Raw genomic sequence first — 12,424 nt, 5'->3', positions numbered from 1 at the left:
ATAAATGCTCAAGTTAATTTTCTTCAAATTCTTATGGTTTGTCTTTTTGTTTTTTAACATTTACCCTTTATTCCATCTAGAATTCATCTTAGGACTCAGTGTGAAGGGAGACTCTAAATTATCCTCCCCCTCCCCCTCATACTTAGACAGCTGTCCCTGTACCCCTGCTTCAGTGAATAATGCTTCCTTCCTTTGCCACTGATTTGTGGTTCTTCAGGGACCGTGTGATAAACCCTTATGGACGCCAAATTTGTTTCTAGGCTATCTGATCTAGCTGTCCATTTTTATGTTAGTTCCACACCCTTTTAATTATTAAAGCTTTCAGATAGGTGAAATGTTTTGTTTTGTTTTGTTTTGTTTTTAGCTATTTCCCCTGTTCTTTCAAATTACTTTTAGGATCATTTTTTTTCTAGTCTCCGTTCCCCTTTTCCCTCCAAAGTCCCCATTGGAATATGGAGTACAAATTGGTGTTGAACTCGTGAATCATTTCAAGGAGAATTACCATCTTTATAATGTTGTCTACCCATTAAGGAAGACTATGTATTTCTTGTTTAAGACCTTATCTTAAATCTCCCAGTTCAGTTTTGTAATTTTCTTCATAGAAATTTTGTGTATTTCTCAATGTCACTTAAAAATTTCTATTATTTTATTAAATGAGCTTTTAAGAATTAAAATACCTCACTAGTTAAGCCTATCATAGAAAAGCTGTTGATTTTTGTATTAATTTTGCATTTAAATACTATTATTAATTAGCTAGTTCCTAAACTCTCTTATTAATTCTAATCTTTATTAGAGAATTCTCTTGGCTTTTACATATATATAATCATGTTAAATCATTTTATCTCTTTCCTTCCAAGGGTCACAAATATTTCTGCTGTTTTTAAGTCAGGCCTATTGATATACTATATTATGTTTATAGATTTCCTGATACTAAATCATCTTTGCCTTTCTGGGATAAACTACTTGGTTACAAAGGATCTATTTGTTAGTATTTCATTTAGGACTTTCACATCTATTCACATTAGATAAATTAGCCATAGTCTTCCTTAATTGTAATTTACCATCATTATGAGATTTTGATAACAGGGAACTGAAAAAGCTTATCTTTTTCTATGTTCTGGATCATTTTATATAGCAGAGTAATTATCTAAGTTTTTAAAAGTTCAAATCAACTTACCTTAAAAAATCATAAGTTTAGAGACCTTACTTCTTTCAGAACTTTTCATTTTATGATTTTTAGTCTTTTTTTGCTTTTTAATTATTTTGGGGGTAAAGTTTGGTGATATTTATTTTCTAAAAAATCACTTATTTTATCATTTTTTTCAAAATCATCGGCATAGTTATAAATAGTTTTTATTAAGCTCTTTTATCTACTTCGTATCTGTTTCCATATTTTGTTCATATTTCTAATTTTATCTCTATTCCTTCTTGATTTTATGTATAATTTTCTTCCTCTCTTTTGTAATTAATTTCTGGCTTTATCCATATTATGTTCTTTTATTTGTTTCCTTAGTTATTGGTGGTTTTCTAATTTTTTGAGTTGAATGTGTAGAGTAACACTATCCAATGGAAGTAAAATGTGATCCACATATGTAATTTTAAGTTCAATAATGTATTTCACTTTATCCAGTATATCCAAAATTTCAACATGTAATCAATATTTTTAAAATATGAAAAGTATAGCCATATTTCAAACACCAAATAGTCACATGTGGCCAGTGTCAACCGTATTGGACAGCATAGGTTTAGATGATATATTTGCTTCCTTTTTTCAATAGCTAAAATAGTTAAGACTGTAAATTTACCTTTTATTATAACTTTGACCACACCCCACAAGTTTTTATAGCTCTTTATTTTCTAAATAATCTATTATCACATATTTGATTACATCTTTATTCTATCTTTCTTTAGGAGAATATCTTTTAAACATCCAAGTAATTTGCTGTTTATTTTATTGTTCTTAATTCTTGGTCCAAGTATGTAACCTATAGAATTTCTGTGTTCTCAAATTTATAGTGGAATCACAGCTGACAATGAGCCTAGTTTCAATGTAGTCTTATTAACTACATTATTTAAATTATCTAACTAATTAATTTTTGTTAATCAGTCATAGAATGCTGATGGTTTTATTTCCTGATACTGTATTTTGAGTCTATGCTATACAGTATATGATGTTTTATGTTATCGATTATGGATTATATTTTTATCTATATAAATAACCTTTTTATTTTATTTAATGATTGCATCTTGAAAACTATTTTGGTTCTACTAGTGCTTTAATTTCATTTTCATTTGCCCACAATAATTTTTACACATCCATTTATTTTATCTATTCTGTTTTGAGTTCTGCTAATGGTTACTAGTGTTTAATATTTTTAAAAACATACTTTAACTTCTATTTCACTGATTATCTAACTTAAGAAGGAATGTCTTATGAGTCCCTATGGTCTAAAATATAAAATTTTGTGTGCTTTATATAATCTTCTGTCCCTCTCCTGCCAGTATTTATCAGTCTTTAGTAATTTAATATTGGATTATTAAGTCACTACTATTATGAAATTCTTGTTCAGATTACATTTAAAATTAAATATATTCTCTTTCAAGGATTATTTCTGGCTTTTGATTCAATTTTATAACCAAAATTCTAATTACTTATTTTGACTTAACTTCATAAGTCTACCTGCTTTCTGTTTTCATTTCTGGTTCTTCTATACAATAATTTCCTCAAAGTTGAGTTATAACTTATATTGGCTGGAGCATGCATTCAGAATGTTTTTAATTTTTTAAATTAGTTTTAATTGTGCTTAAAAAAACATAAAAGTTATAATCTCAACCATTTATAAGTGTACAGTATAGTCACATTGTTAGGCAACCAATCTCCAAAAGTATTTCATGTTGCAAAATTGAAACTCTAACCCATTAAACAACTCCCCATTGCCCCCACTCCTGAGCCTCTGGCAACCACCATTCTAATTTCTTTTTCAATGACTTTGCCTACTCTGTGGAATATACAATATTTGTCTTTTTGTGATGGCTTATTCACTGAGCATAATGTCCTCAGGGTTCACCCATGTCGTAGCATGTGTCAGAATTTCCTTCCTCTTTAAGGCAGCGTAATATACCATTTTATGTATAGAACACTTTGTTTATCATTCATCCATTGGCAGACACTTGGGTTGCTGCTACCTCTTGGCTATTATGAATAATGCTGCTATGAACATGGACATGCAAATATTCAAGACCCTACGTTCAGTTCTTTTGGATATATATCCAGAAGTGGAATTGTTGTATCACATAGTGATTATATTTTTTAATTTTTAAGGAATCACCATACTGTTTTACATGGCATCTGCGGCATTTAGTTTTTTTCAGAATAAGCATGTAGGTGGGATTTTAAAAAACATTTGCTTATGTAAGATGTCTTTCTCTTGCTTTCACTTACAGCTAAGTGTGTTCTTTTCCCCTCAAACATATGAAGGTATTGCCTTGATGACTCTGAATTTTAACATCAAATATAGAAGGATAAGGCCAACCATATGTTTATTCCTTTGTAAGAAATCTAGGATTTTTCTTTTCCTTCAAAGCTATTTGTAGAATTTTTTCTTCTTGAATTAGAAATGAAAATTCTTATGCCAAGTATAAATGAGCTCCCAAAGTCCCTCTACCTGGAATCCCCAGTGGCTTTTAATATCTTCCCTCTATGAGTGAACATGTCTTATCTTAGGCTAATGCAGAACGTGGCACACGGTGGGGCAATAATACTTTTAAGGAAGGTGAATGAAGGAATGAATGCTTCTAATTTTCCCACTATCCTCTAGGCCCCTTGCAGGCAGGGGCTGTAGCTGTGTCTCTGGCCCAGTATGGCGCCAAGATGGGCCTCAATTGCCAACATGTACCTGGCAATGTTCTGGTTTTCCCCTACCATGTGGAGGACATGATTTGAGGGTTAGCAAAGGGGGAGTTTAGGCACAGGGAGTTGAATGGAGGAGGTGATGACTCCAGTATTGGGATCAGTGCAGCAAAGCTGGACCCCAGTCTGGGGACACTGAAGACCAGGTGCCATGACCAAAGGTCAGAGTGGTCCTGCTGCCCACAGTAAGTCCGGTCATTTGCTCCAGCCACAGGTCATTCATCCTCGTCCCCCTTGAAAACACGGGTTTACCAGTTGCCCCGGACCAGCCTTTAGACAGCTCACACCGCAGGAAAGTGGGTGGTACCCATGCCCCTCCCCATGCCCTGCGAGGCTGACACGGTCTCTTGTGCCTCCGCAGAAGGACTTCACGGTGCGGGAGGAGCTGCAGCAGCAGGACGTGGAGCGCTGGCTGGGCTTCATCACCTTCCTGTGCGAGGTGTTCGGCACCATGCGCAGCAGCACGGGCGAGCCCTTCCGTGTGCTCGTCTGCCCCATCTACACCTGCCTCAGGGAGGTAAGACACCCGACGCCCGCCCGCCAGCCCGGCCTGAGAGCACCGGGGCTGCAATGTCTGTCATTGAAACTCATCCCAGATGCACCAGGAAAGCTACAAGGGGTGTACCACTTACAGAGCCACCAATGCTTTGGTAAAGAAAAGCGTACCAGCCCCCCTTCTGTGCTTCTGTTTACTAAAGCCAGGTTCTCATTTATTGAGTTTACACAAAGGGAAATAGCACCCTCCAAAAGAAAGCATTATTAACTCAGACTGCAGGAATTCAATATCTAGAACACTGCCTGCAGTGAGTAGTATTTGAATGGATCTTTGGACTGGATTGCTTTACCACTGAATTATTTATTAAAACAAAAAGATTTGCTTCTAAATTTCATCTGAAAGAGAAATAAATAAGAGCAACCACAAAACTTTTGAGAAGCAATAAGTCAGTGGGGTACTTTCTGTACCAAGCGTTATAATTCACTTTAGAAGGTCACCCTGGCTGCTCTGTGGACAGAATTTGAAGGGGCAAATGGGGAAGCTGGCTGCTCATTAGGGGGCCGTTGGTGACCTCCAGTGAGAGGCTGTTGGCCTAGAACGCATTCCTGAAAGTGAGGAGGGGAGAGCTGTTTGCATTCCAGTTATATTTTTCAGTTGGAACCAACAGTACCTGCTGACAAGAGAAGGGAGAAAGTGACATGGGCTCCGTGTTTACTACCTGGGGCACCATTGTCTGGGGTGGGGAAGGCTAGAAGAGAAACAGAGTGGAAGTGAAAACCTGGAGTTGTTTTTTTTATGTTTGGGTGACCTGTGTGGTTCGCCCTTGTCGGAAGCTCAGGAAGAGGTCAGCCTGGGGACATGAATCAAGTGTTGTGTGAAGTGTGGATGGGTGCGTGGTGCTCAAGGCTGGGGATGGCATGAGGTCACCCAGAAAGAGAGGGTAGATGGAAGGGAGGACAGGGGCCAGCTAGGAGGTGCCATGGGAGCGGCCTGGAGGTGAGAGACAAGCCAGGAGGAAGTGGGTCAGAGGAGGTCCCAGGAGAGCGGGAGAATCATGGCAGCGCTCCTTCAGCAAAGCGGGGGCCAGCCCACAGTTCACATGTGCTGTGCCTTCCCACCATAAGAGGAGCAGCCTCTGGGGAAGAAATTGGGCCAGGACAGAGGAATGGCCTGGGTTTGACAACGAGGAGGTCAGGGGGCCCACGGTGTCAGTGGAATGAGCAAAGGAGCCACACTGGGCCAAGCCTGGGCGTCGGTGGCTTTGGGAAATGTTTCTGTGAAAGGAAACTTGTCAGCTTAAGGGAGGTGTGGGCTTAAGAGATATTTTTGTGTTTTCGAAAGATAATAGAGCAATTTAAGAGGAGGTATTTATAAATGTTTCTGGATCATCCATTCATAGGAAACAGTATGCTCATGAAAGCAGAAAAGCAGAGCACACAGCCTCTCCTGGGCGCTTTAGAAACCTGGGAGCCTCTGCCTCTCTCCACAGCCAAACAAGCAAATGCACTTGAATTCAGACTTGTTTCTCAGATTCAGACAATGGTCTCCCCCAACTTTATTTCAATGTCAAAGTGTCTTAAGCTCAGAATGCAGCACCAAGAGAGGCCGTAGCTTTGCTTTTTGCATCCCTTTGGGGATGATTTGAAGGCAGCCCTCTCGGAGGCAGGAGGCTGGCCCAGATGGCTTCTCGGGATCCTCCCATCCCTGCCTGAGTTGCCCTGTGCCCCTCACAACCCACCTCAAGGCAGAGAGCACCCCTGTTCCAGGGCAGTGACCTAGATTGTCCCAACACATTCCCTCTTTGTCGTCTGGGCATCACCTGGTGTCACCGTCACCTGCCCCTGAGCAGGAAGTGGGGCTGAGCACTGGCTCTGGCTGTTGAGACGCTTCTCATGCCACCTGAGGTAGCACAGACTTTCTGATGTGAGATCTGGAAGGAGGTCTGCCAGGAGGTCTGCACAGACAAGAAACAAGGGACATCCCCTAATACCCACTTGTTTGATGCATTAAATTATCTATGGCTTCCACCCTTTTGTAAAAGAGGAAACCAGAGTCCCATGTTCCAAGGCCCCATAGTGAGATGGTTCAAGAGCATCAGCCCTGGTTCAAATCCTGCCTCTGCCAATTTTTAGCTGTGCCATCTTGGGGGAGAGTTCACCTGTTCTGAGCCTCAGTTCCTAATTTGTACAGGGGGATCATGCTGCTTAATCTACACAGGTTTGGGGGCGGGGAAGATGTGGCATGGAGAGGGTGCTAAGTACACTAGGGCAACTACATCGGATTATGAAAGAAAGTGCTCAGGAGACTTGTTCTAGGACAGGGTGGCTCTCAGAGAGCTGAGTGACCCCAGTCTGACTTATGGCCTGGGCACACACCCAATCTTAAAGGGGCACGGGGGCTGAATGCCCTGTATGGGGACACACAGTTGGTCCATGCGGGAGCTGGCCCAGAGCTCCTGAACCCCTGATCCAGGGCTCTTTCCAATAGAGAACTCGACTTCCCTAAAACAAGACCTTAAGAAAACATCAGTACATAAAGGGCTGCCCTGGGATCTGACCAGTCCCTTCAGAGAGCCTGTGCCTTTTCCAGCTCCATGGAGACAGATGCCTGAATTCTTGGAGTCACTTTCTGCCTCCGTTGCCTATCACTCACGCACACTTATACCCAAGCCTGACCCAAAGCAGGTTGAGCCAGCTCTAAGAAGTTTCTAGAAGCCAAAGGCACTGCTGCTGCCTCCCTCCATGGCGGGAAAGTTTAGGCTTTTTCTCTGCGGCCATGCAGGTGGCTGGCCCCAAATCTACAGAGCCCACTGCCCTGGGGTCCTCCTAACTTAGAACCACCCCCAGGCTCACAGTCCCAACTACTTATTGGGTGCATCCACATCAGGCCCCACAGACACCCTGCTCAGTCCAGGTCCTCGAGTGGGCAGCAGCCCCGGAACATACCCGACGCCTTTTCTCAGTCACGAGCCGCCCACTTCATCCTCTCCTCCTGCACATCCCCACTGTGGCTGCCCCTGCTCCTCTTGCCTTGATGCCCCTGCATCAGACACAAGCCTACAGGCCATCTTGGTGTGAAGAGTCTCATTTAGAACAAACCTGAGGAAGATACAAAGTCCTCACAGCCCGGCCTCAGGCTCAGGGCCCATGGGCCCACAGAAGCCACCTCCCTCAACCCCCAGGCTCCTTTCAGAATGAGCGTGTGCTTAGCCCCTAAGCCCCTTCAGACTGGAGGACACCCAGTGATCTGAGAGCCACCATAACCTAGAACAAGCCCCCTAGGCGTTTCCTTCTACGCCTGACCTAGCTGAGTTCACCATTCCCTCGGTTATTCAAGCTTGAAACCTTAGACTCCATCCTTGGAGTCTCTCTCTTCCTGGCCCTAACACCACCTCCCAGGCTCAGCTCAAGTCATCTCTTCTGGGACACTCCTGTTCTCAGTCAAGCACTGGAGCAAGGCAGTGCATGTCATCCTTCAGCTCCATCCTTTTCCCATCACCTTAAGTAGTATTTAGTGACGATAACAGTGCAGTGGACGGCATTGTCCAAAGCACTTTGTGCATTCCTTTGTCTTATAACTCCGACAACACCCTGAAGATTGTCATCTTCATTTTTCAGAGAACAGAGAGATCAGGTGGTTTACTTAGGGCCACACAGCCAGCAGGTGACAGAGGCAATGTTGGAATCTAATTCTGAGCACCGGGGTCCCTGCTCCTAACTGCCCTGCTACGCTGCCTTGCGAGCCGAGCAGCCCCTCCTCTCATATTTATTCTCAGTCCAGAGCCCGGCACCTGCTATATGGCGGAAGCCAAATCAATCTTTGCGGAATTGATTCCGTTTTTGCTATAAATAACATTTGCCAATCAGAGATCCTTCTTTGAGGGATGGAGAAGAGTAATTTTCAATGAGTCCTTTTATTGTTTGAGAGCTGATGGTTATAGCCAAGATGCTTTTCAAAGTGATGAAAGAATGTTATTGATAACACAAAGCCACCTGAGTCACCTTGCCCTCCCGTTTACACCTCGTATTTGTCTCATGAGCTCTTTTTAATTTTTTTTAATGTTTCTACATTTTCATTGTGGTAAGAACACTTAATATGAGCTCTACCCTCTTGATAGATTTTTAACTGTACAAAACAATATTGTTCTCTTGGCACCCATTGTACAGATCTCTAGAACTTACAAATCTTGCATAATTGAAATTTTGTACCCACTTCCCCCTCTGCCCAAACCCCTGGCAACCACCATTCTGTTCTTTGCTTCTGTGAGTTTGGCTGTTGTAGGTACTCATTGAAGTGAAAACATGCAGTATATGTTCTTCTGTGACTGGCTTATTTCACTTAGCCTAATGTGTTCCGAGTTCATGCATGTTGTCACAAGTTGCGTAATGGCCTTCTTTTGAAAAGTCGAATAGTATTCCATGTTATGTGTATACCGCATTTTTAATGCATTCATTTGTCAATGGACATTTAGGTTGTTTCCACATCTTGGCTCCTGTGAATAATACCACAATGAACATGGGAGTGCTAATACCTCTTCAAGATCTTGATTTCAATTCTTCTGGATAAATACACAGAAACGGGATTGCCGGATCATATGGTAGTTCTATTTTTAATTGTTTGAGGAACCTCTCTACTGTTTTTAAGAGCAGCTGTACCATTTTGCACTCCTAATTCCTACTAACAAAGCACAGGAGTTCTAATCACTCCACATACTTGCCAACGACTGGTGTCATAAATATATATGCTATTGTAACGAGTGTGAGGCGGTATCTCATGGCTTTGAGTTGCATTTCCCCAATGATTGGTGACATTGGCCATCTTTTCATATACCTATTGGCCATTTGTATGTCTTTGGAAAAATGCCGATTCTCAAGTCCTTAGCTCATTTTTTAAACCTGATTATTAATTAGGGTTTTTGCTTGGTCACTTTCTACTCTATTGATTGTTTCTTTGCTGGGAAGAAGCGTTTTAGTTCGATGTAGTCGCAATTCTCGAGTTTTCCTTTTGTGCTTTTGGTGTCATAGCCATGAAGTCACTGCAAAGACCAACGTCATAAAGCTCTTCCCCCCATGTTTTTTTCCTTCTATGTTTTCTTCGAGGAGTTACAGTTTCAGTTCTTATATTTACGTTTTTAATCCATTTTGAGTTGATGTTTGTGTATGGTGTAAGATGAGTCCAATTTTATTCTTTTGTATGTGCATGTCCAATCTTCCCAACACCATTTGTTGAAGAAATTATCCTCTCCCCATTGCTTTCTTGGCACTTTTGTCAAAGATCAGTTGACATATATGCATGGATTTATTTGTGGGCTCTCGATTCTATCCCTTAGTCTATATATCTGTTTTAATTACTGTAGCTTTGTATTTTGAAATCAGGAAGCACAATGCCTCGTGATTTGTTCCTTTTAAATTGTTTCAAGGTCATTGTGGCTGTTTAGAGTCTTTTGTTGTTTCCTATGAATTGTAGAATTGTTTTTTCTATTTCTGTAAAAAATGCCATTGGAATTTTGATAGGGGTCGCATTGGGTCTGTAAGTCACTTTGGCTAGTATGGACATTTTAACAATATTAAGTCTTTCAATGTGAGATCAAGAACAAGACAAGAGTACCCATTCTCACCACTCCTACTCAACATATTACTGGAAGTATTAGCCAGAGCAGTTAGGCAAGAAAAAATAAAATGCATTCAAATCGAAAAGGAAGAAGTAAAATTGTCTCTTTTTGCAGATGACATGATCATGTATATTAAAAACTATAAAGACTCCACCAAAAAACTATTAGAACTAATAAATGAATTCAGTAGTTTCAGGATACAAAATCAATTGCATTTCTATGCACTAACAATAAACTATCTGAAAAAGAAATTAGGAAAATGATCCCATTTGCAATAGTATCAGAAAGAATAAAATACTTAGGAATAAACTTAACTAAGGAAGCGAAAGACTTGTACACTGAAAACTATAGACTATTGATGAAAGAAATTAAAGAAGACACAAACGAATGATTAGACATCCCTCAAGCAGTTTTTTAATAGACTTCTAAGGACCCCTTCATCTTGCCAAACTGACTTCAAGGACCCCACACACAGGAGGGGCATAATTAGTGTTTTTGGCCTTAGCTAAAGGTTTTGTCATCTCCAATCTTAGCTGGAGCCGACCTGCCAGGCTTTGGGTTTCGTTCATCCAGCACCGTCCTCTACTCCAACCCTTTCCTGATCTTACAGTGACCTCAGCCCCCTCCACTCCTCTGTCTGTCACCTCTGTGACCCAGTGGTGATTTTGATTTTGCTAGACTCTGGGTTACCATTGACTGCTTCTCTCTAGGCTCCTTACTTTAAGAGCTTTGTTGAAAATTCCTTTGGTAGGGGATGCTGGAGTGCTTTTAACCCCTTCCACCTGTTTCCTTTGAGCAGACTTTGCCATGCACTGTGGACCTATTTCTTTCCACTTCCTCTTATCCTTTCTCTCTATATTCCAATCCCCCAGTCCATCTCTACCCGCGATTCCCATCTTCCTGCCCTCCTCCAAGTCTGGTAGCCATTGCCAGAGGTCAGGAGTAGAGGAAAGGAGGAAGGGGGGCTGCCTCTGCCAGTAATCTCTCCCCCCTGTGCATCCCCTCCGGCTGCACCAACCTCTCCCTCTGGTCAGCTCCCTTACTCTCCTCCCCTCCAGGCCCAAGAAACGCCATTCACCCCTCCCTGCCCTTTCCAGAGGAAGCAGAGAGTGGGCAGGTACCTCTGAGGGGTGTCTCCAAGGGGCGCCCTCTCCTCCACAGGGATGCGACTGGCTGGGCTTCTAGAGGAGGCTAGCAGGCACAGGCTGGGGAGAACACAGAGGGCAGCAAGTCAGGCTTCTCAGGAAATGAAATCGCTCCGTGCAACAATGAAAGAGCCACTTTTCCAACTTTTTGCGTGAGCGTGCATTCAGCTGCTCACATTGTTTTGGCTCCAGGGGAAATCTGACCTCGGAAAAAGCTGAGATGAAGTGGGTATGGGTAGAGATCCTCTGCTATTTCACAGGGCTCAGAGAGTTCTTCAGAAGTGCCTTTCCAGTGGGACCATTCCCCCTTCCCCAGAGCAGGAGATTGGGCTTCATTCAGCGGCCCAGCAGGGAGCAGGGTAGGCCCACTATGGCCAGAAGAGGCCAAGGTCACCTGGGGTAGCTGTGGACCCTCACGGAGAGGGGAGATTTGAAGTCATCCTCCATGCAGCCCAGACTCTCAACTCTGCACCTTGAGAAGCTTTTACAGAATTACAAATTCTCAGACCTCTCCTTCAATCAATTAAACTAAACTTTGTGGGGATGGGGTTTGGGCCAGGGTTACGGGGTGGGGAATTAACCTCCCATGTGACTCCAGTGTGCAGCCAAGGTGGAGAGACATGAGTAGCTGCATCTCAGGTGCATTTAGTGAGTGGCGGTTGGCAAGCAAAGAGCTGGGGAAGGGCACAGCTGGAAGGGTCGGAGAGACCTAAGTTTGAATCCCAGCTCTGCCACTTTCTAGCTGTGGGGCTTTAATCTAATTCTTTAATCTTTCCGAACCTCAGTTTTCTATCTGTAGCATGGAAATAGTAAAAATAATACTTACTCTGCAGGTTTGTTTCAAGGCTTAAAATAAATGAGATGGTCATGAAAAGGCAGTGGTACATGACAGCTCCTCCTTGAGCTGACCTGTTGCTGTTTAAAGCAAACCATATTCCAGGCATTGCTCACAAGAAGTATTAAATCACAGGCCACTCCAGAAAGTCAGGTCTATTCTCCTAACTAGGCACCAAGGCCCTCCACAATCAAATACAACACCCCCCCTTTCCTGGAGAACCTCTCATGAGTCCTGTACAGCTACAGCCACCCTGTTGTATTTCCACAGAAGGCCTCTTGCATTCCTTCTGCCTAGAGCGGGATCTTCCTCCTCATCTTGCCCGCCCTCCAGTCCAGGCTCACTCCCACTGCATCCCCACCCTGCCCAGATTCACTCCTCCCGTAACATCCTATAGAACTAGCACCCACACGGGGCTGCTAATGCC

The 12,424-nt window shown here is 42.5% G+C and overlaps 1 protein-coding gene across 2 annotated transcripts in view; it reads left to right on the top strand.

Moving 5' to 3' along the window:
- The window catches only part of CTIF (cap binding complex dependent translation initiation factor), a 232,861-nt gene that overhangs the window by 189,574 nt on the left and 30,863 nt on the right, over positions 1–12,424 (top strand). For both annotated transcript variants that reach the window (XM_039842019.1, XM_039842027.1), the window contains one exon: positions 4,272–4,427. In XM_039842019.1, the coding sequence (XP_039697953.1) occupies positions 4,272–4,427 (156 nt within the window). The remainder of the gene's footprint in view (positions 1–4,271; positions 4,428–12,424) is intronic.

This window comes from Pteropus medius, unplaced genomic scaffold (genome assembly GCF_902729225.1).
Source record: "Pteropus medius unplaced genomic scaffold, Ma_sr-lr_union100, whole genome shotgun sequence".
NCBI lineage: Eukaryota > Metazoa > Chordata > Mammalia > Chiroptera > Pteropodidae > Pteropus > Pteropus medius.
Note: the sequence above shows the minus strand (reverse complement) of the source record. Positions and strands in the feature narration are given on the sequence as shown.